This window comes from Mus caroli, unplaced genomic scaffold (assembly GCF_978045245.1).
Source record: "Mus caroli unplaced genomic scaffold, Mus_caroli_1 scaffold_10, whole genome shotgun sequence".
NCBI lineage: Eukaryota > Metazoa > Chordata > Mammalia > Rodentia > Muridae > Mus > Mus caroli.
In genome coordinates, this window is record NW_028227265.1 from 61,702,772 (window position 1) to 61,728,868 (window position 26,097).

The following is a 26,097-nucleotide window of genomic DNA, read 5'->3' on the forward strand; positions in this document are numbered from 1 at the left end:
TTTTATAGTATCTCAATGGTTTTTTTTTTTTTTAAGAAGCTCAAATTCTCACAACAGTTGAGTGGTTCTCCCTTGGGTAGTGAAAAACTTCATGTCAACAATTATTTGTTGATGCACCATTGTGGACAGGGGCAGGATCAGGAGGTAGAAATAACACAGGCCATGCCCTCCTCAGTGAATTGTTTTTATGCGGCTGGTGTGTGGTTCACCAAGTATCCCATCTATACACTGAAGCATATGCTGGAGGCTTCTGATTCTGTAAACTAATACTGTATGTACTTAGCAACAAACTCCCTTTTCTTTAAATGTATTGTCTAGGAGTCTTCTTGGGTTGTAGAATAATCCAAAAAACCAAACAAAGAAAAACAAAGACTGAACTGTAGACCATAGTGAGCATTTTTTTTTTGTTTAAATGTGTTACACATTTAAAACAAAATGATTCACACTTACAAACTGTCAAAACCTGTAACAGAGAAAAGAAAAATAAGCTAACGAGTTGTGCCTAAATTCTAGGGTTCATATGTTGCATGCAGCTTTTCACATTTAGTTTTTGCTCTGCATTGCTTTCTGTACCTAACAGTGAGTTACCTTGGCTTTCACCTGGGATAAGAAACTTGCCTTGTGACTCTTGGAGAGAGAAAATATCTATGGACTCAGGCATTTATATGCTACGTATACAGACTTACTTGGCTCAACAAAGAATGTCTTCGCTTACTACCCTCTAATTCTAACTGAATTCTAATTAGAATATGTCATTGGAGATATATATATGGTTAAATTTACATCCAGAGCAGTGAATAGCTTTTAAGTATAAAATGTGATGTTTTGATTAATATGACATCACCCAAGTAGAATATTTGCATACTCCGAGACAGTTCCCTTCATTCTCATTAAGACTGAACATTACCACTAAGCACTGCATATGAAAACTGTCCTGTGAAAGAAACTTGATAGGTTTCCCAAAAGCTGACATCATACCATATGAACATATATTATTCTAATGGTTTTGAAGAGAGAACTCCCTTAAGAATAGAATAAATGATAATAAGGTAGGTGTAGAAAGTAAGATTTCTTTGCGGATGATAAAATATTCTAAAATTATCTCTGGTGATGTTTGTATTTTTCTGCTAATAAAATGAAAATTACTGAATTGTGAGTTTTAATTGGGTCAGTTTTGGGGCATATAAATTAGGTCTCAATGAAGCTATTAAGAAATCATTTCACAATGGTAATCAAGAGTCTGTAGGCAGCTGGTTGCAGCAGCACTTGAGAGACAGAGGTGGGTGGGCCTGTTCTACATACATAGTGAGTTCCAGACCAGCCAGAACTACACAGTGATACCCTGTCTCATAAACAAACAAACAACCCCCCAAACAAATAACAAACAAACAAGTCATTTAGTTGTGTCAATTTTTGGAAATTTGTATTGATTTTCTTTTGTTTTTTTTTTCATTCTAAATAATTACTCACTTCAGTAGCAAGAATATATATTCCAGAATTTGGGCTCTTCAGACTTAGAATCTACATATTAATACTACACCGCAGAATCTCACCCTTTCCATTTCTCCTTTTGTCTTCTAGCACTTCATATCTGTAGTCTTCCTTGCAATAGGTTTTCTCTTTCCTTCCATACCACATATAATAACTTGGCTCGTGGCTCGAGTTAAGGGAAGGATACTGTATTGGGTAAGCATATACTAACCTATGCTTTGGGGGTCACTGTTGCTTAGCTGGTTCTTCCTTCTGTGGGTAATATGGGGATGCTGTGGGTTGGAACCAGGGCATCCTTTGTACTAAGTAAATAGTCTATAGCTGAGAACTCCCCAGATAGCCCTCTTTCCTGTTTACAGAGGTGACATCTCAGATTTTGACACTGAACTCATGGGTTTTCTGGGCACTAGTTCCAGGTCCCTGAATTCATAGGCTAGTGTAAGTTAAGTCTTTCACCTTCTAGCCTATATGAAGCTCTGTCTGAATTTATGAATTATGGGCTATTTTTCCTGGTAAAAGCCACAACATCAGGGGCCAACTCTCAGGGTAGCAATTGCATTTTGTATCAATTCTTACTTATGGTTCTTGTCAACACAATGCACAGGCTGGGAGAATCAAGGAGGTAGGAATTTAGAACAGGGACAGAGGAACTACCTCTGAGAGGTCTTTTTATGTAAGGATGAAGGGAAGATCCACAGATTAGAAATAGCCCATTAACTGGGATGCTTGACAACCTATAAACCTGACCTTCCTGCTGGTCTGGCAGGGGGAACCTGGATAGCAGTTAGCCTTTAGACATTGGAATGAATTTATTTCCCCGCATACTTTCTCATTCTGGTTCCTTTGGTGGGTACTATAGGTTGACTTTGACAGCCGGAGATGGAGATGGGTCAGTCAAGAAAAGTAGGTGATTCACAAAGCTTTCCTGCTTCTGTGTGCAGATAGCCGTTAAACTTCAGGGATGGCCCATACTGACCTGTGGGCCACGGGAAATCTGACCCCTAGCCCCCAATTCTAAACTTGGTCATGTTAGTCACCTCCCTCTGGTCATCTTCTATTGGCCACATGGGTAAGACAATAGAGCTGCATGACAATCACAGGCAGCCATACAACTGCCCAGGTGAGCTTTTGCCTTGAGGTGTGTGGCTCTGGCAAGAATTTGATGTGAAACCCTCTTTACTTGGACTAGGTCTTCTTTAGACTGGATAAGCTAGTCCTGGCTCCTTGATCTCCAGTCTGACAATTGTATTAACAGAGAACCATGAATAAGAATCAGCACAAAATAAAAGTTGCTAGTTGGGACTTGGCCACTGTCTCATAGCTTTTACCTGGAATATTGGCCACCAATTCCTACATCCATAACTCACAGACTGTAACCTAAACCCTGAAAAGGAGTGGATTCCAGCCCTGGTTTCTGCCGGCAAGGATTAAACGGGGCAGGGGATAGGGGTGAGACTCAGTGAAGTGACATTTCAATGCAGGACAGTCCCAATGATGGGGTTGCAATGGGGACCAGAGAGCCTGTATCAGGGTGAGACTAACTTCCTTGAGAAATGGGCCTTTAAAGTGGGTCTCAGGGACTAGAGTCTCCGGATGGGGCAGGTGTCCCTGAACCCCCGCAGAGTCCAGCGACTGAAGGTTCTGGGGAGGCCTGTGGCCCGAGCGCCCCCGTCGGTGGACGCACTCGCTCCCCACGGCCGCGACCCTGTAGAGAGGCGCGGGCGCGGGCGCGCGCTCGGGCCCAGGTGGGACGGCCTGCGCGCGGCGCTCTCGGGGAGGGAACGCTCGCGAGCGCGCCTCTCACTTTTCTCGGGGGAGGGGGTGTTGCGGAAGGAGACAAAGCAACAGGCAGCAGAGGGCTGCAGGACGCTACTCCGCCGAGCCGAGCCTCCGCCGCCGCCGCCGCCGCCTCCGCCCCCGCGCCGGGCGCCGCCCCCGCCGCCTTCGCCTTTGCCTTGACGTTGCCGGGGGCCGGCCCGGGTGCCCGCCGCGGGCTCCGCCGCTAACGCCCGGGTGCGTGCTGCTGCCGCCGCCGCTGCCGCCGCCGCCGCCGCCACGGCCGTCCGTCCCGGGGCGCGCAACAAAGAGCCGCCCGCACTCGCGCGCCCAGCCCGGTTCCCCGCGGCCCGGAGCCCCGCGCGGGCGATGGAAGATGGAAGGGAGAAACGCCGCGGTGAGCTCCCCATCCGACCCGGGCTAGGGAGAGGGTGTGTGGAGTGTGTCAGGCGTCCGTACCTGAGCCGGGCTTTCTTTTGCCTTGTCGTTTGCTCTGCCCCATCAGGATGCCTGGGCCACTTCACTTTGTGCTCTGATAACTATTTTTTCTTTTTCTTTCCCCAGCTGTTTTCTTTCTTTGTGCTTGTTGGGGAACCCAAGAGGGTGAACTTTTTGTTGTTAAGGTTGCGGGATTTTCATTCACCCCCTCTGCCTTGAAAATCTCATATGGGGAGGGGAATCCTGAACTCCGTCTTGCCTAATGATCAAAAGATCTAAAGAAGGCAGGCGTTAAAGAGGACCTAAGGTGCCCATGTTAGTCTGCCAAGCCAGCTTTCAGATTGAGTGACTATCATGTTTCTCTGTCAGAAAGAAAAAAAGAAATCCCTTGCACGGAGAAAACAAACAGACAGGGGGGATTATTCTGTGTAACATTTCTTCTTTCTTTTAAAGACATTTAAGTGATTCTTTTTTACATGAATTTAACTTTTTTTTCATAGATAGCTTGGCAACTAATGTTATGAAAAAAAATTGTGTAAAGCAGGCTAACATAGGTTAGAGGCTGAGTTTACAATGCTGTCAGTTTCCTAAGTAGTGTTTACTTTTCCTATTACCGTAGATGTAGAGGGATGTTAAACACCCACCAGGCAGAGAATTTCATTTTTCCAGACTCTGGCTCTCCGGACAGTGGGATCCGGGATTTCCGCCCCAGAGGATTTTTTTTTTTTTTTTTTTTTTTTTTGAGTGGGTCCAGGTGCAGGTATAGGGAAGAGGATAGATTTGGAAAATCAATGTAAGTGAGATTTTGGCAATACATTCTGCAATTCATTATCTGAAGTTGAGTATGTATAAAGGGTGTACATTGCCAAGTTCCTTGGCCAGTGAGTAAGACAGGATCTGTGCTCTCTAGGAGCCTGCTTTTTGTTAGGAGAGACACTGAGTAGGTTCTAAGGAGGATCTTGAGGAAGCAGGGAGTCTAGTCTGTTTTACAGACTTGGAAGTCCCAAAAGAAGCCCAGGTCCTTGTAGGCTTGAGTTGGTTAGCTTTTAAAAAAAGATGTGGGGGAGAGGATGTTCCCTGCTGAGAGAGAACAAATACACTTTCTACTCTCTCCCAATAAATGCTTTTCCAGCCTTGCTTAGGGTATTTACAAATTCCCTGTAGACATTCTGGAGTGATTTGCCATTCATTATTCATAAACAAAGTCACCAGTGCTATAATGGGTTAATCTGGGTCTTCATTCAGAGGTGAAGCTGTGAAAATCAAGATGTGTATGTCCTTTGGCTTTAAGGCTGCTTTCTTTAAGGAGTATGGAGATAACACTACTTGGCAATTATGAAAAAGATGGTATTTTGGAGTTTGGGTGGGATTAAAAGGTGAGTAATACGTGGTGATCATTCTCAGGTTTGTCTGCAACATATTCAGACTAAATTGAGCTTTAGGCTGACGGAAAAGAAACAATGTAATCAAAGCCTGTATGTGAAATATGGTTATAGAAGTCAGGTCTAGCGCGAATCAGGTTTTGCTGCAAGTATTTTCCACCATGTTCTTCCAGGACCAAGCATAGAGGTCTTTGGTTTTCTTCTTGAGTTTTAAAATAGTGCTAAATATTGAACCCATGGCTGACGTATGCCACGCCAGTGCTTAGCGGTATCCCTACAGACACACTTCTTGAGTTCTGAGTTAAACAAACCTTGATTAATTTTAGGGAGTACTAATGAAGTTCTCTAGATTTTATACTAAGATACTGATGACATTCTCCAGGTTGTTAGTTCTCAGTGTTCATGTCCTGGTAAGCTTGTGTTATTTGTGATATTGTATGTGCATTCAGAAATGAAATGGTGCTGTATTACTTTGAGTTATATGACTATTTTCCAAAGTTCCAAATACTGCTGCTATTTGTAGTGACTGAGTATATAATGAGAATTTGAAGTGTGTGGTTGACAAGTTATTCTACAATCCAAATTGCCGTGCCTTGTTGGAAAATAATGTGTAGCTCATAACATTAATAATGAATCTTTGCTTATGCTATATCTTATTTACACAAAAATAGCACATGTCCTTGCAATGCTTGTTTGCCCTACCAAATGAACGATTTTTTGCTGTGCCCAGAATGTCAACAAACTGAAATCCAAGTTACCGTTGCCAAGCTGACAAGGACTTTGTTGAAACTTCAGGGCACAGAGGTGGTAGATAATTCTCTTTTGGCAATGACTGTGATATAAGGAAGCTGGAAGCTTCCAGTTCTCTCCTTCTATGAGAGAGTCAGGGCTGCCTTTTTTTTTTTTTTCATGCTGTGAGTTTGTGTATATGCACGGATGTGTACACACGTGCATGTGCAGGCCAGAGGACATCAGGTCCTGGTCCTTAGGACCTATCCACTTTTGGTGCAGTCTCTCATTGGCTGGGAGCTTGCTGATTTATTCTAGGTTGGCTGGTTAGTGAGCCTTCCTGTCTTGGTTTCCCCAGTGATGGGATTACATGTGGGTACCACTGTGTCTGGCACATTTTGTACATGGTTTTAGGAGCAGACTCAAGTCCTTGTGTTTGGAAGACACTTATTTTCATGCAGGTTGTCTGAGAAGCAGACTTGCCTTTAGACTCATCTCAAGCCCTAACTTTTAGAAAATGCATTTTTTATAGTGAGGTGCCACAGGCATAGGTAATATTGACTGAGTTTTGACGTGGATAGCCAAGAAGTCAGTACTGTTATCATCTCTATTTTGGAAGTCCTGAGAAATTTTTGTTGCTCAGGATCCCACAGCTATTAAAGCTGTGAAGCAAATATTCAAACTCAAGTAGGGATCTGCTTAACCCCTTTCCTATGTCCTCACAGTTAGCACTCTGTGCTGCAGAAACTGACATTTTGGCTCTAAAAGGCAATGACTAATTTATCAGACTAATTCACCAACAATTCTATTGGCTTAAACAGCAGCAATAGTATTTCTTGGCTCAAGAGATAGAAATTGTATGATTTCTTGTCCAGAGTACATTAAAGAATTCCCTATCGTCATAAATAATTAAAATAAAAGATGAAGCAGATTAACAATTTAAAGAATGTGAGCCTCACTTATTCTAATTTCTAATTATGTCACCTCAGAGAAGTATCTGGATGTTTCTGCCACAGTGGTGTTGACACAGAGAGGACTGTTTTTCCTTGTTATTTCTTCCCAGGAACTGGAGCTCAGAGCTCTTTGAAAGTGTGTCTGAAACAATAAGAGGGGGCTAGGGAACCAGCAGAGGGCTTTCATAAGATCAGGCCACAGCTGCTCCCTGCTTGTCTAGCCTTCTGTTCTCAAACCTTCGCTAAGGAAAGATACATTGTAGAAATGAAGCAGCTTGCCTCTTCCTGTGGCTGTTGGTCGGTGCACATGGGAAACGGAACATGTTAAAAAGCTGCTGTAGCTTCCCTCGCTTGCCCTGCAGGAGGTCACTGGTGAAGCATTAATGGGATTGCTTTTCCGTATGTGAACTTCTGCTAGCTATTTTGGAATTCAGGGTTTTGAAAACTTTATTTTCCAAGAAGCTGCTGGGCAAGGTAGAATGAGTCACAGGACACTGAGGCAAGGGGACTCTGAGTGAATGGCACAGACTGTGTGCAGTTAGATGCTTGCTGGCTTTGCCATTGTATTACTTTCTAGCAAATTTGCAGTAGAAAATTACCATGAAATTGGCATCAGGCTGTTCAATCTTTCGGGGCATCTCCTGTGACAAACCCTGTGTGTGCGTAAGAGCTTTGGGGAGTGCATACTACTTCCTTGGGTTGGAGCTTTCTGCTCGAATGATGCAGTTCCTTTTGGACAGATTTACAGATGGCTTTCTGGTGGCTCTGCAGGGTCTATAAGCTCCTTGCCTGACCTGCTGACACTTGCATCTTCTAATAAAATCTCCATGAGAAAACAAAACAAATAAATAAACAAGGCACGATTGCTTTCCAGGAGCTAATATCTTCTGCGTAAATTAGGGCAGAAATTAAGGCGCATACTATTCATTCATCCACTCATTTATTCATGGAGTCTGTGAACAGGTTTTGCCACTGACCTAAGCTGACCTAAAAGAACCTTCAAGGAACATCTAGAGACCTTGAGCCATTCTTAAGAGAGTCAAACTCTACAATTGGTAAATACTGACCTTGCTGTTTTTAAAACTTCAGCACCTGTGAACATTCATGGACTCTATCCTCTTCATCAGCATTCTTCAGTAGATCTTTCTGTCCTGTTCATGATGTCCCAGACCTCCCCTGTTCAGTAGCCAGAATCTGTATGTACCTGAAATCTGGTTATTCTCAAGAGCTGAATTTTAAATTTTATTTAGTTCAGTGAATTTATGAAGTCCTAGCTAGCTTATGGCTGTTGTGCTACACAGCAAGGCATTCAGGTAGAGTGCTTTAAGGGATGTCATTGTCTGACTTGAGCTGACGTATCCCTCTTGACATTCTGGCTGCTGTGGTGTGTTTACTGGCTAGGCATTGATAGACTTTGGAAATTGTCCTCACTTACCCCGTCATGTCTGATAAGCACCAGTGTGGGGAATGTATCTGAGAGATAGGAAATTTTAATAAAATGAAAGTAGGTATATTCATTTAAAATGATGAGAGAAAAAAGAATGTATGTCACCAGGAGCTCTTTGGAGAAAAACAGGAACATGTTTTGTACCTAGAATCATGCAAATGGGAAAACTTTAGAGTCCAGTCGGCCTGGGAGTTGTCTGTTGGTTTGGCTTAACTAAAAAATGGATGACATTGTTTTGAGAGTTCAAGGAAATAATCAAACACTAGTTGGCTTCTTTCTTTTCTGTAAGGAATATCTGATACCTTTGCTTCAAGGATCCATGAGCCTATATAGCATAGTCATGAAGATCCAGGTGGACAGCGGTGGAGATGACAACAGTGGAAGTCTTCCTTGGAAAGCACACAGAACTATCTCGGAGAACTAGCAGTTCTCAAAGTGCTTGAAGACAACAGGAAAATGACTGCCTGTAGAGAAAAGGACTTCATATCACAGTTAGAGATGCAGTTCACTCATAAGACCGGGGGCACACTTTGTGTGCTAGATCTAGGAAGTAAATAGCTACATTTACAGGCTCCAGGTTGTTCCTCAGTCATGCACACAGTACTAGGACTGCTTTTGTGTGCAGTATGTATGACAACGTGAGAAACTTCTCAGGGTTGCTCAGAGTGGCATTGAACTCCCTACATATTCAGACTGGCATTGATCTCCTCCTCTTGCTTAAATGCTGGAATTATAGGCTTCATTATGGTTTTGATTTGCATTTTAACATCTGATAATAGTACATTTATTTTCTTATGTATGTTGGCCACTTGTACATCTTCCTTGGAGAAAAATCATTCAGGTATTTATGTCTCCTGTGTGATGTGAGCTTTGCAAACACCTTCTTCCATTCTCTGACTTGTCTTTTCATTTTCACTTCTCATCCTTTGCAACGATGGTTCTTTCTCTTAAGCAGGGCACCGTTCACTATGTTTACATACTTGCTGAAATGAGTAGACAAATTAAGCAAAATGATTGCGTAACTAATACTTTTACGCTTTTTTTTCCTGGTAGAAAAGAGGGCAGAACTGGGTGCAGTGGCATTCTGAAGGCAGAGGCAGGTAGATATGGGTGAGCTCGAACTCCTGCCTGGCCGATATAAAAGAGTTCTTGCCAGCCAGGGCTGTAAGATAGATTTCACCTTTGTGCTGCATGGGAATATTCCAGAGCTCTAAAGATTTTGAGATCCATAGGTTTACTGGAAGGAGAAATATAAACCATTTCTTTAGAGACTTTTATGTATAAGAACATAGTGCTGTTTTGGTGGACAGAGACCTACCGACCACACCCAGTCAAGCCTGGTTGGTCTTTATAGATGCTGTTCTTTCATCATCTAAGTAATGTCTTCCATACTCTCCTGTCACTTGTGAATCTCCCAGTGTTGCATTTCTAGGAATACCTGAAGATGCTGGTTTAATGGTACTAGGAAGGGCCATCCATGTTCTGTGAGCCTTCTGTATAACTCTTTGTAAAGATCAGAATCCTGAAAACTCAGATCTAACCCGGTGACAATCATTGACTTCTTAGTGGTGGCCTGTAGAATTTAGTTCTCTTTATTTGATGTGTTCTATAGGGAGAAACCTTCTCTATGGGAGATCACAAGATGTTGACATGCCATGCCTGCTTATGCTGCTGTGCTCAGGGATGCATTTAGATGGTCTTGTCATTGCTGAATTTGATGGAGTGGCCTGGCTGTGAAGGTCCTCACCTGGCAGAGTCTTCTGAGGGAAGGAGATAGGATGGTGCTGTGCTTGCCTGGTGTGATAAAATGGTCTTAGGAATGTCTTGCATGCATGCATGCATTCATTCATTCATTCGGTTTTATCTTCTTTTCCTCTCCTCTTGTTCCTGCCTTTTATTTTGAGTCAGCTGGCTTTGAACTCCTGATGTAGCTGAGAATGAATTTACTGTTTTCCCCTCCTCTGCTAGGGTTGTAAGCATGCACACTACACCCATTTACAAGGTACAAGGGATCAAACTTAGGGCTTCGTGCATGCGAGACCAGTACTTTATGAGCTAATCTACATCTCCGCCTTTACATTCTTGACACATTTCTTTCTACATTCCTGGGGAGGCTTTTATGCCACCTGATAGTCTCTTGTGTTGCTGGGTCCTGTTTTGGGCCAGAAGGAAAACTTTAATAAGACGTAATATGATATTCTAAAAGTGGAACTCAAGTAAAGATACGTAGCTTATAGCTGTAAAAGACCTTGATAGTCTTAGGGCAACTAAAGCCAAGATTTTTAAAACATTAGACCAGAATCTATGCGCTGACTTAAGTCAGTGAAATGTGGTTTAATTATAAACCATATGTCAATAAGATTAGCAGGAACGTAATAAGTATAATAGTAATTTTCTTTTCTCAACCTAGGTAGTGTATATAGGCACATTTCTATCATGAATTTTATATTTTATAAATACTAGTGCTTTATTTTGTTCCCTTTTAATAATGGCAATTTAAAAACAAAATACAAATATCTAATGATTGCTTAATATCTATGGCCTGGAGCTCACTATGTAACCCAGATATTTAAAAACTCTTGGTAATCCTCCTGCCTTAACCTCCTGCATGCTGAGATTATAGGCATGTGCCACTGGACCTAGCATAATGCCTTCTTTTGGGGGAGGGTGAGGGATTTTACTTCCAGGTCACACTCCATTATTAAAAGACCTGTTCAGGGCAGGGTTGGAACTGAAGCAGAAACCATGTAGGAGTACTTCTTACTGGCTTTAAAAGCATTTTGTTTGGCATTTATGTTGAAACCACTCTTACTATGCCTATATTTTATTTTGAGGATTTGTTGTTGTTGTTGTTAAGTATATGTTGTCTATTAGTTCTAAATATGGCCCAGCAAGCCCCCCAATAATTGAGACATAGTCCTGTTGATTTATTTTGTTTTCTTTAGCATAATTAATGGGCAGTTACCCCTAATCTATTGTATGCTAGACTGGCTGTTTCCAGCTGGGCTGCCAGGTTGTTTTACCCAGGCTGTCTTACCTCAGGGACATGTCTTCTCTCAGCCGTGTGTTCCTGGTCCATCCAATCTACTTCTGTGTTCCCCTCTCTCTCTCTCTCTCTCTCTCTCTCTCTCTCTCATTCTCTCTGTCTGTCTGTCTGTCTGTCTGTCTCTGTCTCTGTCTCTCCCTATCTGTGACCCCCAGCCCAGGAACTGAAGCCCCGCCTACCTCTAGTCTCCCTAGTAACTGACTGTCAGCTACTTTTATTGAACCAGTCAGAGAAGATTGGTGAGCAGAGTTTATATAACATCTTTTGGTTTACATGAGAAAGTGCTCCTCTGGACTGCCACCAGGTCTTGGGGGCCAATATTTAGCATTTGAATACATAGCAGTGGACCAACCTCCAACAAGTAGTAAGAGCAATCATCCCAATTTGGGGGCAAACACAAATGGTTCTTGGTAATCTCCAAGTGAGGAGAATTTCACGGCCTTGCCAGAATCATGATGACTTCCTGTGATTGTTAGCAATAGCTGCCATTAGCTAGGGTGTCTTATGTAGTGCCTATTCATCTTTATGGTGCTTAATGGGAGCTCTTGCTATGCACATAAGTCCATAAACAAAAGCAAACCTATTATATGCAAATTAGTATTGTGATATTAATATCAAGGTAGAGGAATTAGCACATTCTTTTATATTTTGTTTTAAAATCACCTTTGACTTTTTTCTGCTCTTCATCATTTCTGTTGTATACAGATAGACTCCTTTTAGAATAATTCAATTCTACACTTAAATGGGTGCTAAAACTATTTCCCTTCTGTCTAGAAGATACTGTTGACTTCTGGAAAGTGACTCACAAAAATAAGATCTATTATGTTCATTTACTGTGTGTACTACTGAAGAATACCGTTTTTTTGTGTTTTTTTTCTGTTTTTCATTTGAGTCCAGAAGTTCACCGAAAGTGGGTAACACCCAGATTTTATACATCATTAAAACATAAAGTGCTGTACAGTAAATCATAATTTCCCTTTCATCTGAAGAAATCAAAGTCCATTACTTTGGCCTGGCCACTTTTCTTAGAGTGTTTAGGGCATCTAGGTTTGGAGAGCTGCTTCTTTATAGCGGGTCACGTTTTATGAGGTTTAGTTTAATGATCACATTTGAGGTTTGTTTTTCATATAATGATTGAATATGTGTTTGATGCTGTTCTGTAGGTCTTGTGTGGGTGAGCAGCTGCTTCTCTCATGTGGTTATAAGAATCATGTGGGGACACAGTTGAAGTGAAGAATCTGGTCCTTTTAGGCTGGTGTGGGGACTGAGTTGTATTCCTAACCAGCTCGCAGAGAAAGCTGGGGATGCAGGAGCATCTCCCGAATAAAAGGAGTTCACTAGGCAGTACTTCTGAGTTCCTCTCTTCCCTCCTGGATTTTGTTCCTGCACAGTTATTCTGTTTAAACTTCTCTGTTATCCTCTTCTACTGGACCTTTGTGACTTAGAAATACAGCATTGCACTATCTCTGCCTTCTTCTCCTTGCATGTTTATTGGTCTCTGAAGTAAGCCTGTGGACATCTAGGTGTTTTGCATAATAATTAGCTAGCTGAAGGGACTTGAGGCAAATTTGATTTGCTTATACAGAACCGGAACCAACTACAGGGTCTAATTTAAATGCCAAGGCCATTCTCTCTCTTGGACTTCTGACTACCTCTTTGTGCTTTTGGACGATAGGCAGAGCTGTGTGTTGGTGCTCTTTTGCCAGTTCAGGTGTTGTTGCCACTGTAGTGCTTTGAACACCTGTAGGTCACAGCTAAATCTCTTCAGTAGAGGCTCCCTTGTTGGAAGTCCGTTCTTTGCTTTTATTGTCTAAGTAGATTTGGGCAGTTTGAGGGAGTTGGAGCAAATCTTTTACAACAGGGTAATAAGTGTCGTGGCTTCCTCATCAGTTTAGCAGTGTGAGGTGTGGATTCCACTTCCTGGAGTGGGCCTTCAGTTCAGTCAGAAAGTGGCAGGCCAATCTTGTAATTCATGTGCCACTAATGTATTTGCTTATTTATTTATTTATTTATATGTTTATTTATTTATTTTTTGGTGGGCATTTAGTGGTTTCTTTTAAATATTTTTTTCTCTTACTGTTCTGTTTTTGTTTTTGATTTTTAAATTTTTTTTTGAGAGAAAGAACATGAAGTTGGGTTGGTAGAGGGTTGGAAGAGTTGGGAGAGGGAAAAACTAATGACCAAAATATTTGTATAAAAATGTTCTAAGATACTAGTAAAATAGAATAAGAAGATATTTGGTCAAGGTAAGGTGAAATTGATTCTGTGTAAACTGAAAATCCATATACATTTTTTATTTAGTAAAAGATCATATATTGTTCTTTTTTGAATTTAATTTTTGTTTGTTTGTTTTGTTTCTGTTTTTTCGAGACATGGTTTCTCAGTGTAGCCTTGGCTGTCCTGGAATCACTTTGTAGACCAGGCTGGCCTCGAACTCAGAAATCTGCCTGCCTCTGCCTCCTGAGTGCTGGGATTAAAGGCGTGTGCCCCACGCCCGGCTTGAATTTAATTTTTAAGGGGCATGTTTTTAAAGATTACCTCTATTTGTTCTGCCCAATAGAAATATATTATACAAATAATTTAAAATTGTCTAGTAGCCATATTAAAAAGTAAAAGTGATAAGAGAAATTAATTTAAATGTTATATTTTATTTAACCTAATATGCCAAAACTATCATTGTTTTAGTATGTCAGTGGCATATTGAGGTAATTTGTATATTTTTTAAAAGTGATTGCATATAGACCAGTAAAGGCAAGATCCAGATGGAATTTCAAACATTAATAGTGAAGTCTGCCCTAAAAACATGTTAGTTGAAATCTGTAAAATATTAAACCATTAGTTGACTTTAGTAGTAGTTAGCTCTCAGCGGTAAGGGCTTCTATACATTTAAAACAGTTGATGCTTGTAGATGGTAAGTTTTAGTCACGTTATTTATGATAGTTTGCTTCTTTTTTTTTTTTGTTTGTTTGGTTTTTTTTGTTTTTTTGTTTTTTTGTTTTTTTGATTTTTAATATTTTTATTACATATTTTCCTCAATTACATTTCCAATGCTATCCCAAAAGCCCCCCATAGCGCCCCCCACTTCCCTACCCACCCATTCCCATTCTTTTGGCCCTGGCATTCCCCTATATTGGGGCATATAAAGTTTGCAAGTCCAATGGGCCTCTCTTTCCATTGATGGCCGACTAGGCCATCTTTCGATACATATGCAGCTAGAGACAAGAGCTCCGGGGTTCTGGTTAGTACATCATGTTGTTCCAACAATAGGGTTGCAGATCCCTTTAGCTCCTTGGGTACTTTCTCTAGCTTCTCCATTGGGAGCCCTGTGATACATCCAATAGCTGACTGTGAGCATCCACTCCTGTGTTTGCTAGGCCCCGGCATCGTCTCACAAGAGACAGCTATATTTGGGTCCTTTCAGAAAAATCTTGCTAGTGTATGCAATGGTGTCAGCGTTTAGAAGCTGATTATGGGATGGATCCCTGGATACGGCAGTCTCTAAATGGTCCATCCTTTCATCACAGCTACGAACTTTGTCTCTGTAACTCCTTCCCTGGGTGTTTTGTTCCCAATTCTAAGAAGGTGCACAGTGTCCACACTTTGGTCTTCATTCTTCTTGAGTTTCATGCGTTTAACAAATTGTATCTTATATCTTGGGTATCCTAAGTTTTGGGCTAATATCCACTTATCAATGAATACATATTGTGTGAGTTCTTTTGTGATTGTGTTACTTCACTCAAGATGATGCCCTCCAGGTCCATCCATTTGGCTAGGAATTTCATAAATTCATTCTTTTTAATAGCTGAGTAGTACTCCATTGTGTAAATGTACCATAATTTCTGTATCCATTCCTCTGTTGAGGGACATCTGGGTTCTTTCCAGCTTCTGGCTATTATAAATAGGGCTGCTATGAACATAGTGGAGCATGTGTCCTTTTTACCGGTTGGGACATCTTCTGGATATATGCCCAGGAGAGGTATTGCTGGATCCTCCGGTAGTACTATGTCCAATTTTCTGAGGAACCGCCAGACTGATTTCCAGAGTGGTTGTACAAGCTTGCAATCCCACCAACAATGGAGGAGTGTTCCTCTTTCTCCACATCCTCGCCAGCATCTGCTGTCACCTGAATTTTTGATCTTAGCCATTCTGACTGGTGTGAGGTGGAATCTCAGGGATGTTTTGATTTGCATTTCCCTGATGATTAAGGATGTTGAACATTTTTTCAGGTGTTTCTCTGCCATTCGGTATTCCTCAGGTGAGAATTCTTTGTTCAGTTCTGAGCCCCATTTTTTAATGGGGTTATTTGACTTTCTGGAGTCCACCTTCTTGAGTTCTTTATATATATTGGATATTAGTCCCTTATCTGATTTAGGATAGGTGAAGATCCTTTCCCAATCTGTTGGTGGTTTTTTTGTCTTATTGATGGTGTCTTTAGCCTTGCAGAAGCTTTGTAGTTTCATGAGGTCCCACTTGTCAATTCTCGATCTTACAGCACAAGCCATTACTGTTCTATTCAGGAATTTTTCCCCTGTGCCCATATCTTCAAGGCTTTTCCCCACTTTCTCCTCTATAAGTTTCAGTGTCTCTGGTTTTATGTGAAGTTCCTTGATCCACTTAGACTTGACCTTAGTACAAGGAGATAGGAATGGATCGATTCGCATTCTTCTACATGTTAACAACCAGTTGTGCCAGCACCATTTGTTGAAAATGCTGTCTTTCTTCCACTGGATGTTTTTAGCTCCCTTGTCGAAGATCAAGTGACCATAGGTGTGTGGGTTCATTTCTGGGTCTTCAATTCTATTCCATTGGTCTATTTGTCTGTCACTATACCAGTACCATGCAGTTTTTATCACAATTGCTCTGTAGTAGAGCTTTAGGTCCGGCATGGTGATTCCACCAGAGGTTCTTTTATCCTTGAGAAGAGTTTTTGCTATCCTAGGTTTTTTGTTATTCCAGATGAATTTGCAGATTGCACTTTCTAATTCGTTGAAGAATTGATTTGGAATTTTGATGGGGATTGCATTGAATCTGTAGATTGCTTTTGGCAAGATAGCCATTTTTACAATGTTGATCCTGCCAATCCATGAGCATGGGAGATCTTTCCATCTTCTGAGATCTTCTATAATTTCTTTCTTCAGAGACTTGAAGTTTTTATTATACAGATCTTTCACTTCCTTAGTTAGAGTCACGCCAAGATATTTTATATTATTTGTGACTATTGAGAAGGGTGTTGTTTCCCTAATTTCTTTCTCAGCCTGTTTATTCTTTGTGTAGAGAAAGGCCATTGATTTGTTTGAGTTAATTTTATATCCAGCTACTTCACCGAAGCTGTTTATCAGGCTTAGGAGTTCTCTGGTGGAATTTTTAGGGTCACTTATATATACTATCATATCATCTGCAAAAAGTGATATTTTGACTTCATCTTTTCCAATTTGTATCCCTTTGATCTCCTTTTGTTGTCGAATTGCTCTGGCTAGGACTTCAAGTACAATGTTGAATAGGTATGGAGAAAGTGGACAGCCTTGTCTAGTCCCTGATTTTAGAGGGATTGCTTCAAGCTTCTGACCATTTACTTTGATGTTGGCTACTGGTTTGCTGTAGATTGCTTTTATCATGTTTAGGTATGGGCCTTGAATTCCTGATCTTTCCAAGACTTTTATCATGAATGGGTGTTGGATCTTGTCAAATGCTTTTTCCGCATCTAACGAGATGACCATGTGGTTTTTGTCTTTGAGTTTGTTTATATACTGGATTATGTTGATGGATTTCCGTATATTGAACCATCCCTGCATCCCTGGGATGAAACCTACTTGGTCAGGATGGATGATTGTTTTGATGTGTTCTTGGATTCGGTTAGCAAGAACTTTATTGAGGATTTTTGCATCAATATTCATAAGGGATATTGGTCTGAAGTTTTCTATCTTTGTTGGGTCTTTTTGTGGTTTAGGTATCAGAGTAATTGTGGCTTCATAGAATGAGTTGGGTAGAGTACCTTCTGTTTCTATTTTGTGGAATAGTTTGTGAAGAACTGGGATTAGATCTTCTTTGAAGGTCTGATAGAACTCTGCACTAAACCCATCTGGTCCTGGGCTTTTTTTAGTTGGGAGACTATTAATGACTGCTTCTATTTCTTTGGGGGATATAGGGCTGTTTAGATCATTAACCTGATCTTGATTCAACTTTGGTACCTGGTATCTGTCTAGGAACTTCTCCATTTCATCCAGGTTCTCCAGTTTTGTTGAGTATAGCCTTTGGTAGAAGGATCTGATGGTGTTTTGGATGTCTTCAGGATCTGTTGTTATGTCTCCTTTTTCATTTCTGATTTTGTTAATTAGGATGCTTTCCCTGTGCCCTCTAGTGAGTCTGGCTAAGGGTTTATCTATCTTGTTGATTTTCTCAAAGAACCAGCTCCTTGATTGGTTGATTCTTTGAATAGTTTTTCTTGTTTCCACTTGGTTGATTTCACCCCTGAGTTTGATTATTTCCTGCCGTCTACTCCTCTTGGGTGAATTTGCTTCCTTTTGTTCTAGTGCTTTTAGGTGTGTTGTCAAGCTGCTAATGTGTGCTCTCTCTAGTTTCCTTTTGGAGGCACTCAGAGCTATGAGTTTTCCTCTTAGAAATGCTTTCATTGCGTCCCATAAGTTTGGGTATGTTGTGGCTTCATTTTCATTGAACTCTAAAAAGTCCTTAATTTCTTTCTTTATTCCTTCCTTGACCAAGGTATCATTGAGGAGAGTGTTGTTCAGTTTCCACGTGAAGGTTGGCTTTCTATTATTTATTTTGTTATTGAAGATCAGCCTTAGTCCATGGTGATCTGATAGGATGCGATAGTTTGCTTCTTAAGATAACTTCTCAGTAATGTCACAGTAACATACCAGTGACATCACCGACATCACAGAGTGTTTGAAAGATGAGATGCTCTGTGCCAAACACACATTACACCAAATGTCCTTTGATTCCCTTCATCCTCATAAGGCAGGGAGGGGGTGGTGTCTTAACATGCATTTCATACTAGGGAACCTGAGAGCAAAAAGGGTAAGTGATTTTTCACAGGTCACATGGGAGGATTTGATCTCCAGGCAGTCTAACACCAGAAATCCCTTAGATTCTGCCAGTGCATCCAAGCGATTGGTGCGCCTACCTCATCTTTAAATTATACAGTGGGAGCCTAAGTATTTACTTTTAAAACATGGCATTGTTGGCCCATATACTCTCCTTTCACTAGAAACTTTACTGTAAATTAATTCCTTGTGTAACAGCCTCCTCTTTATCATTAGTTTCAGTATCAATTCCAAGAGCTGCTAAGAGTCTTGACTTTTGATTGATGTTCTATTTAAATTTAACTATGGCATATTCATTTTCTGCTTAATCCTTAGAGAATAAATAGCTAGTAATACATGTGGTAAATTTTTATTGCTAGAGTTTACAGCTTGATTGTACAGATAAAAGTATTATAGCATTTTTGTTAGTAATCATGAAAATCACATTTATTGAATGATTACTGTGTAGCCAGTCACCCTTGTGCTAATATGTTATACTCATTTAATCATTAGAGCAATCTAAGATTAATTTTATCTTCATCAGTAGTTAAGTGCCAATAGAAGTACGCTAAAGATGGAAATGATTATATTCTTAAAAAGTGTCTTATGGTTAGTTGAGACTGGTGGTCTTCCTATGGGGTCGCCCTCCTCTTCAGCTTCTCCCAGATTTTTCCTAATTCAATCACAGGGGTCCCCAGCTTCTGTCCATTGGTTGGGTGTAAGTATCTGACTCTTTCAGCTGCTTGTTGGGTCTCTCAAAGGGCAGCCACTCTAGGCTCCTGTCTGTAAGCACACTGTAGCATCAGTAATAGTGTCAGGCCTTGGGGCCTCCCCAGGAGCTGGATCCCAGTTTGGATCAGTCACTGACCCTCCTTTCCCTCAACCTCCTCTCCAGTTTTGTTCCTGCAGTTCTTTCAGACAGAAACAATTCTGGGTCAGAGTCTTTGACTGTGGGATGTCAACCCCATCCCTTCACTTGAGGCCAAGTCTTTCTACTGGAGATGGGTTCCACAAGTTCTCCTTCCCCACTGTTGGGCATTTCATCTAATGTTCTTCCCTTTGAGCCCTGAGTGTCTCTTACTTTCACCTCTCAGGTCTCTGGTATACTCTAGAGGGTTCCCCCACCCCCTACCTCCTGAGATTGCCAGTTTCCATTCTTTCTGCTGGTCCTCGGGGCTCCACTTCTGCCGCCCACCCCATACCTGATCTTGTTCCCCTTTTTCCCTGTGTCCCCTCTCTCACCCAGGTCCCCCCCGCACCCCCTTCCCATGGTTGCTTTCTGGCTTTCCCTTTGTAGCCCAGTTGGCCTTGAACTCTTGGTGATGCTCTTGCCTCATCCTCCCAAGTGCAGAGATTACAGATGTGTACAATCACTCCTAGTGTGCTGTTTATTTTCAGAATAATATTAACAGTAAAGGAGTAGGGGAGTGGTGAGAAAACCCTGCCCTAAGAGGAGCTTGTAGAAATGCTGATCTGTAACCCACGGGCATGAAATCAAGAACAATGATGTAAGGCTGTCTTTCAGCATTTGGAGCACGGGTAGGACCTGAAGACAGAGAGTATTCTTACTGTCATCCTTTAAAGGAAATAGAATGGGTAGGAGTTTCCTCATGGAGTTGACTGAAAAAAATGAGTCAACTTTTTGCCTTGATGCCTTTGAACAAAGACTAGGTCACTGCCTGGATGTTCTAGATTAAATGTTGATATTGGCAAATTTGGATATGTAAGGAAGAGAGGTAATAACTAAGGGAGTTGCTCATTTGTGAAAGAACCTTTAACTTGTGAATTTGTAGTAAATTGTGTTAAAAATCCAAATTCCTTTTATAATTATGGATGCTTTGTAAAAGGTGGAGATTGTGATTTAATAATAGAACACCAGAGTTCAAAAACGACCCTAGAAACAAACCTAAAGTTTAACCTCATTTTGCAAATGAGGAAACCGAGAAGGTTATTTTTCTGACTATATTTTTCAAAGTTTCCAATATTGTACATGAGACATACTGAAACACCTTTACAGAATTTAAAAAGTTCTTTTCAGTCTTTGCTTGTGCTAACAGAATGGCCCAAAGGTCATTTTGTTTGTTCTAATTAGGACCCACTTGAGCTCTTTTGATTATTTTATCTGAACTCAAAGCCAAGTGATTTTCCTAAGGAAATGTTTCCTCACCTTTTTTTAACGAGCCCATGCTTCACTGAAACCTGCATCTGTTCAATAAAGGCGTGGAGAGGATGAAGTGCCTCTGAGAGTTTGTTTGTTTGGCCAGTCGGTATTTTTTGAAATAATCTATTTTTACTTACCCATTTCCCTTTTTCTTTTTAAAGACATTTTATTATTACTTTTCTTTGAGAATTTCTTACATAATTACTATATTTACATCATTTCCTCTCTACCATCTCCCTACAGAAACCTCTTCTCCTAAGTTCCCCAATCCCCCCATTCGTTCCCCAAATCGTGACTTTTTCTTGACATTTTCTTCTTTAGTTTTTTATAGTTATACATCCCCACCACATTCACCTATCTTTGAGTGTATGTCTTCTGCATACCACATGCTTTTTCAAAATTGTAATGTGAGCAGTTTTACCTGGAGGTGAGAAACCAGTAAAAAACTTTGAGCAGTAAATAGTTCTAGACATCTGTTTTTTTTTCTTTGACTTTAGTCATTATTTTTCATCAATACTAATAATTTAAAATCATCCCCTGGGAATTTCAGCAAACTGTAGTCCAATCTGCCTTCACTTAGTGAGCTATACTTCCTGTTCATACTGTAAACATTTGCTGCAGGTTGAAGTTTAATCCTTATCATTATTTAAATATGTTCACAATAAATTCAAGTTGCTTGAAAATAGTCCATTGTATCCTGGCTTGAAAGGCGTCATGACTTCATGAATAAATCTCTTGGATCTAGCTTTGAATCTTACATTTTACCGATGGCCAGAATTTTGGGTAAATATATTCTTTTATTTTTTCCATCATTTCCTCCCCTTTTTCCTCCCTCCCTCTTTTCATTTTTTATAGAATTTTATACTGTAATACAAACTGGCTCTCACTATGTTGCCCAGGCTTCACCTTAGGGTTCCAAGTATTGGGATTTCAGGTGTGAGCTGAATGTAACTGGCTGTATTCACTTTTCTGACCCTCAGCTTCTTCACTGGTAAAGCTACCTGCATAGTGGGCTGTGGAGGATTAAATGGCGTAACAGGAGATTTGAAATGTTTGGCATATTGTAAATATTTAATGAAACATACTATGATAATCTAGCCAAGATTTTTAAGAATGAATACAAGTGATAAACTGAAAGTATAATTTAGAACTTTTTATTTTGAGATAATTTTATGACTTATGTTTAGAGGTCTTACAAAACGTCTCATTTTGTTTGAATGTCTTGACATTGAAACAATGTTTAAAATAACACTTGTATCTTCACACTGGTTGTTTTCCATGTGTGTGAGGCCTTTAAATTTAGCCATTAGCTGTTCTTTTAGTATCAGAACTTAGTGTATTCTAAAGGTCTCCTCCCTCCATAAGCGTAAGTTTTGAGCCAGTCCTGGAGGTTAGAGCAGGCTAAGCCCTGCCTTAAGGTCTCAGCTGAGCTGTAGCTGGAGGACACCCAAGGACCTGGTGTGCTATGAGGTCACCCTGAACCCTGAATGTGTGTGTATGTGTGTGAGTGTGTGTGTGTGTGTGTGTGTGTGTGTGTGTGTTTATGTGTATACTCTGTTACTCAAGATCGTTGTCTTCCCAGAGAGCAAACATAGCCTTTTAAGTTGCAGATGAATTCTGTAATGTTTTGTTTGCTTATTGTAACCTGTAATTACAATGTAACTTAAAGTTCAATACAGTACTTGTTGCAGTTTCTGGTCAACAGCATTGTAAATTTGACTTGCTAATCTTTATGTGAGCCCAGGAAGAGACCTATGCAAAATTGAACTGTGCCTATGCAAAACTCAGTCCTAGTGGCTGCTTGTTCCTGCCAGACTCTGGCTGTCTGCTTACCCTGCCTCAGTTCTGCAGCTCATTTTCCTAGGGCTTAAGGTTTCCATGAACTGATCTGATAAATACATCCGAGTTGATGGAAGAGAGTTAGGGGATTACGTGGACATTTAAACTGTCTTTGGTGGCACTATTTTGTGTCCCCATCTGTTACTTGAAAGCACTTGAGATCACTGTTACTGTGCTAATGTCATATTTCAGCCTTCTTAGTTGATCCATTTGTGAGTATGATTATCATGGGGCTTGTGGATTACAGGTAAGGCAGCTGCATGGAGCTACTGTGTTTCACAAGCATGAATGACCTTAGGTCGTGTGATAAATGTTTAAAATTCCAGTTTAAGGTGAAAAAAATTAGACTGGGTCCATAGCGGTGCATGCTTCTAATCCTAGCATTCAGAAAATGGAGCAGGTAGATCTCTAGGAGTTTGAGGCCAGCTTTCCTACATAGTGAGACTCTGCCTCAGAATAAATAAATAAATGGAAAAATGATTTATACAGTTTCTTGTTAACACAAATTTTAATTTTTGCAATTTAATACTTGTAACTAACTCAAGATATCCAGGTATATCTACAGAAGAAGGAAAAAGACGAGTTATAATTTCTGGAGTTAAAACTGCTAAGATTTTTGAGGCATTTTCATTTTTTGTGTTATTCTCAGTACGTGTGTTCAAACATTATACATTATTTTACTGTGTTTAGCATTATATTATGAACATTTCCCCATGTCATCAAGACTACTTGCAACTGTTTTTAAGTGAATAGTATTTCATCTTAAGGCTCTTCCATAATTTATTTAGTAGATTCACCATTGCTGGATGTTTAAGATGCTTCTGGTGTTTCACTTTTAGGTAAATCATGGTGGGTGATGACTATTAGGCATTAGTGTCTACATGAAATTTCCCTGAACCTCTGATTATTGTCCTAGTCTAGTTCCTAAGTGGAGTGAGAATCAAAGGTATGACTATTTATGAACACCACATTCCCATTCCCTTTTGTAACTCGGACAGAATACAGAATCCGAGGGAAACCAGCTTTCATAGGTTTACCGCCCTGTTTTGCTGTTTATTTACAGACAGAGCCTCACTATGTCAGCCAGGCTGGGCTTGGCCTTACCTTAATCCTCTGAGTGCTTCTGTCACCACACCTGGCTTGACTTTGAAGTTTTTAAATGATGCTTGAAAGGCCTGGCTTTGGTATGGCCACTAAAAGTCTAGATCTTCTTAGGGAGGTCGGGGACTCATCGGTGTAATAGGTTCTTGGGAAGGTTGTAATCCTATTTTATGTTCTCCAAATGAGAAAACAAAGCTATAAAATTTAATTGCTTTACTCAGATAGTAATTAGGTGAATCAGGATTAGAGACTTGACTACTTGTCCTGTGTTTTCTGCATTCTGATCCTCACTTACAGACACAGTAATTTGCCAGCTCTGAATCAAAAGTGACAAAGCCTGTGACCTGACACCTCCCCTATCGTCCTTCCTCGTCCCACCATTTGCCAAAGTGTGTCCACTGCTTGGTGTAACAGTGCCATATTGGTCATCTGGCCTGTCAGCACCCTGCCCCAGGGTTTCCAGGTCAATCCTTCAGATGAGCTCAAACGATCGGGTCTGGTGTGAGTCATGGATTGGTGAATAATGGGTAGAGTTCCTGGGCTGGGTCTGTGTCCTCACATTGATGGCCCTGGATTGGGATGCCCAGAAGTTGGCAATTGACGTCAAATGACATCGAGTGAGAATGAGGGAGAGACGATTTCAAGAAGAGGCCAGAGGAAGGATGCTTGGCAGGCAGAAACAACAGATGGCTGTGCCAGATGAGATGGGGCTGGCCAGAAGGAGCATATGCCTGAGAGACAAAAGGCATGTGGAGGGAAGGGCTTAGCTTAGCGTATGAACATCGGGAAGAAGACTTGGCCTGAGCAAGTAACATGGACTGTAAAAACGGAGAATGGCCTTGGAAAGTCAGTGAGGTTGGGTTATGCACATAGGTATTTAGATTTGTATCCAGTGGAAATAGGTAGTTATGGGGGAGGTGGGGCGGGAGTTAAGCAGTTTAGCTTTTTAGCAGTGTGGAGAATGGATTGGGGAAGGCAGGGAGATCTGTTAGGGATGGGTAGGTGAGGAATGGTTTGAACGCCCAGGGTTGTAGTAGTTGTTACAGCCAAGTAGAAAGACAAATAAAACACTGATGTAGATCAACAGAACTTGATGATCTGATGTGACATTAGGAGCAAAATGTCATAGATGCTTGACTTGATTCGTAGATCTCATGGAGGAGCTGCCGTTTATTGAGACTTAGCCCTTTTATTCATTGCTTTTGTGTTGCTACGACCAGAATACTTGGTAGAAACAACTTAAGGGAACAAATGGTTCATTTGGCTCACAGTTAGAGGGCCCTAACCCATCAAGGCAGGGAAGAGAGAAGAGCACAGCTGTGACTATAGCACCTGGAGAATGCAGTGGAGTCTGGTTCATGTGGTGGGAAAACAAGAGGCTGAGAGAGCACGGGGAGTTGGAGATGAGTTTAGCCATCAGAGGCCTGCCGCTGACCATCTACTTTGACCAGGTGAGTCTTGCCTCCTGAAGGCTCACAGTGTGTCAAAATTGATCCATCTGCTTTCTTTTTGGATATGATTTTGTGGTACTGAGTTCCTTATACCTAGATTATAAGATTAGAATAAATATTAGCCATGTTAGTATCCATCACTGATTTTAATAGAGTGCTCATTAGTATATACACTGGGCTTATGATTTGCTTAGTCAGAAGATAGTCTATCCTGAGGCTTACAGTCTTGAGAGGAAGTATGAAGGATCAAAAGACTTCTTTGTTAATATGTTTAGTAGGATGATTTTTTTTTTTAAACAGGATGAATTCGTCAGAGGCAATTCTAAAAAGATTGCTTCAAAGAAGCCATACCACAGTTATCTGAGGTTGTCTTGTACAGGCCTCAGTTTTTGTGACACTCTTGTGGTATACTTAGTCCTGGTTTGTTATGAGGTTGAAAGCCCCACCCCTGTGAAAATGGCAAGCTCCCTTCTAACAAGCTCTCACTTTCTGGGTGTACAAACATACTTTTGGGTATTATTTTTTTTTATAGTTAATGATTTAAAAATGAGAATTAAGACAATTTTAGAAATAAAAGTTTTACCTATGTCTCTGAAAGACACTTATTTGTGTTTCTTAGGTTTCTACAGAAAATGTCACAAAACTCTGCCATCTTTTCAACTCCTCCCCCCCCCCAACAGTACTTGTTTTGACACGTATTATTTTTTTGGGGGGGGACTGGCTTAAGTTGCACATTTGGCAGTAGATCTTTGAAGGGACTTGGCATGGGGGAAGGGTGAACAGTTTTGAGTTGGGTAATTAGCAACAACCATGTGGAACGAAAGCTATGATTAGTCTAATTAGGTAAGCCATTTTATAAGTGTTAGGGTGGACCCCTGGGTAATGGCCTAGAAAGAACTCCCTGTTTAGTTTATTTGATTGATGAAAAGTACTTTTCACATGCAGGGATTTATTTTTCGAACTATAGATTTATTTGCAAATGGTATACTTTGTAATGGGTAGACCTAGATAGTACAAATTGTACCCTCTAGGTTTAAAAACAAAAGGAGGACATGAAGTTGAGTGTACACACACACACACATATGTGTTTGTGTGTATATATGTATATGTATATGCACATATATATATTTGAGAGAATGAGTCAGTATTTAGACCCCTGTTTTGCATTTTGTGTGTACACTCATATTGAACTCATACTATCACTGTTTATTCTGTAAAGAATTTTTTTAAAAAAGAACAAATT

General features: G+C 40.7%; 1 protein-coding gene across 3 annotated transcripts in view; it reads left to right on the plus strand.

The window, feature by feature from the left end:
• Positions 1-26,097, plus strand: part of Psd3 (pleckstrin and Sec7 domain containing 3) — a 527,712-nt gene that overhangs the window by 148,277 nt on the left and 353,338 nt on the right. Inside the window, exon 1 of one of the 3 annotated variants that reach the window (XM_029480439.2) lies at positions 3,482-3,664. The exons of the other annotated variants lie outside the window; for them this stretch is intronic. Coding sequence (XP_029336299.1) covers positions 3,644-3,664 — 21 coding nt within the window. The 5' untranslated portion in view covers positions 3,482-3,643. Of the gene's footprint in view, positions 1-3,481; positions 3,665-26,097 lie in introns of those variants that run through there. 3 annotated transcript variants of the gene reach the window in all.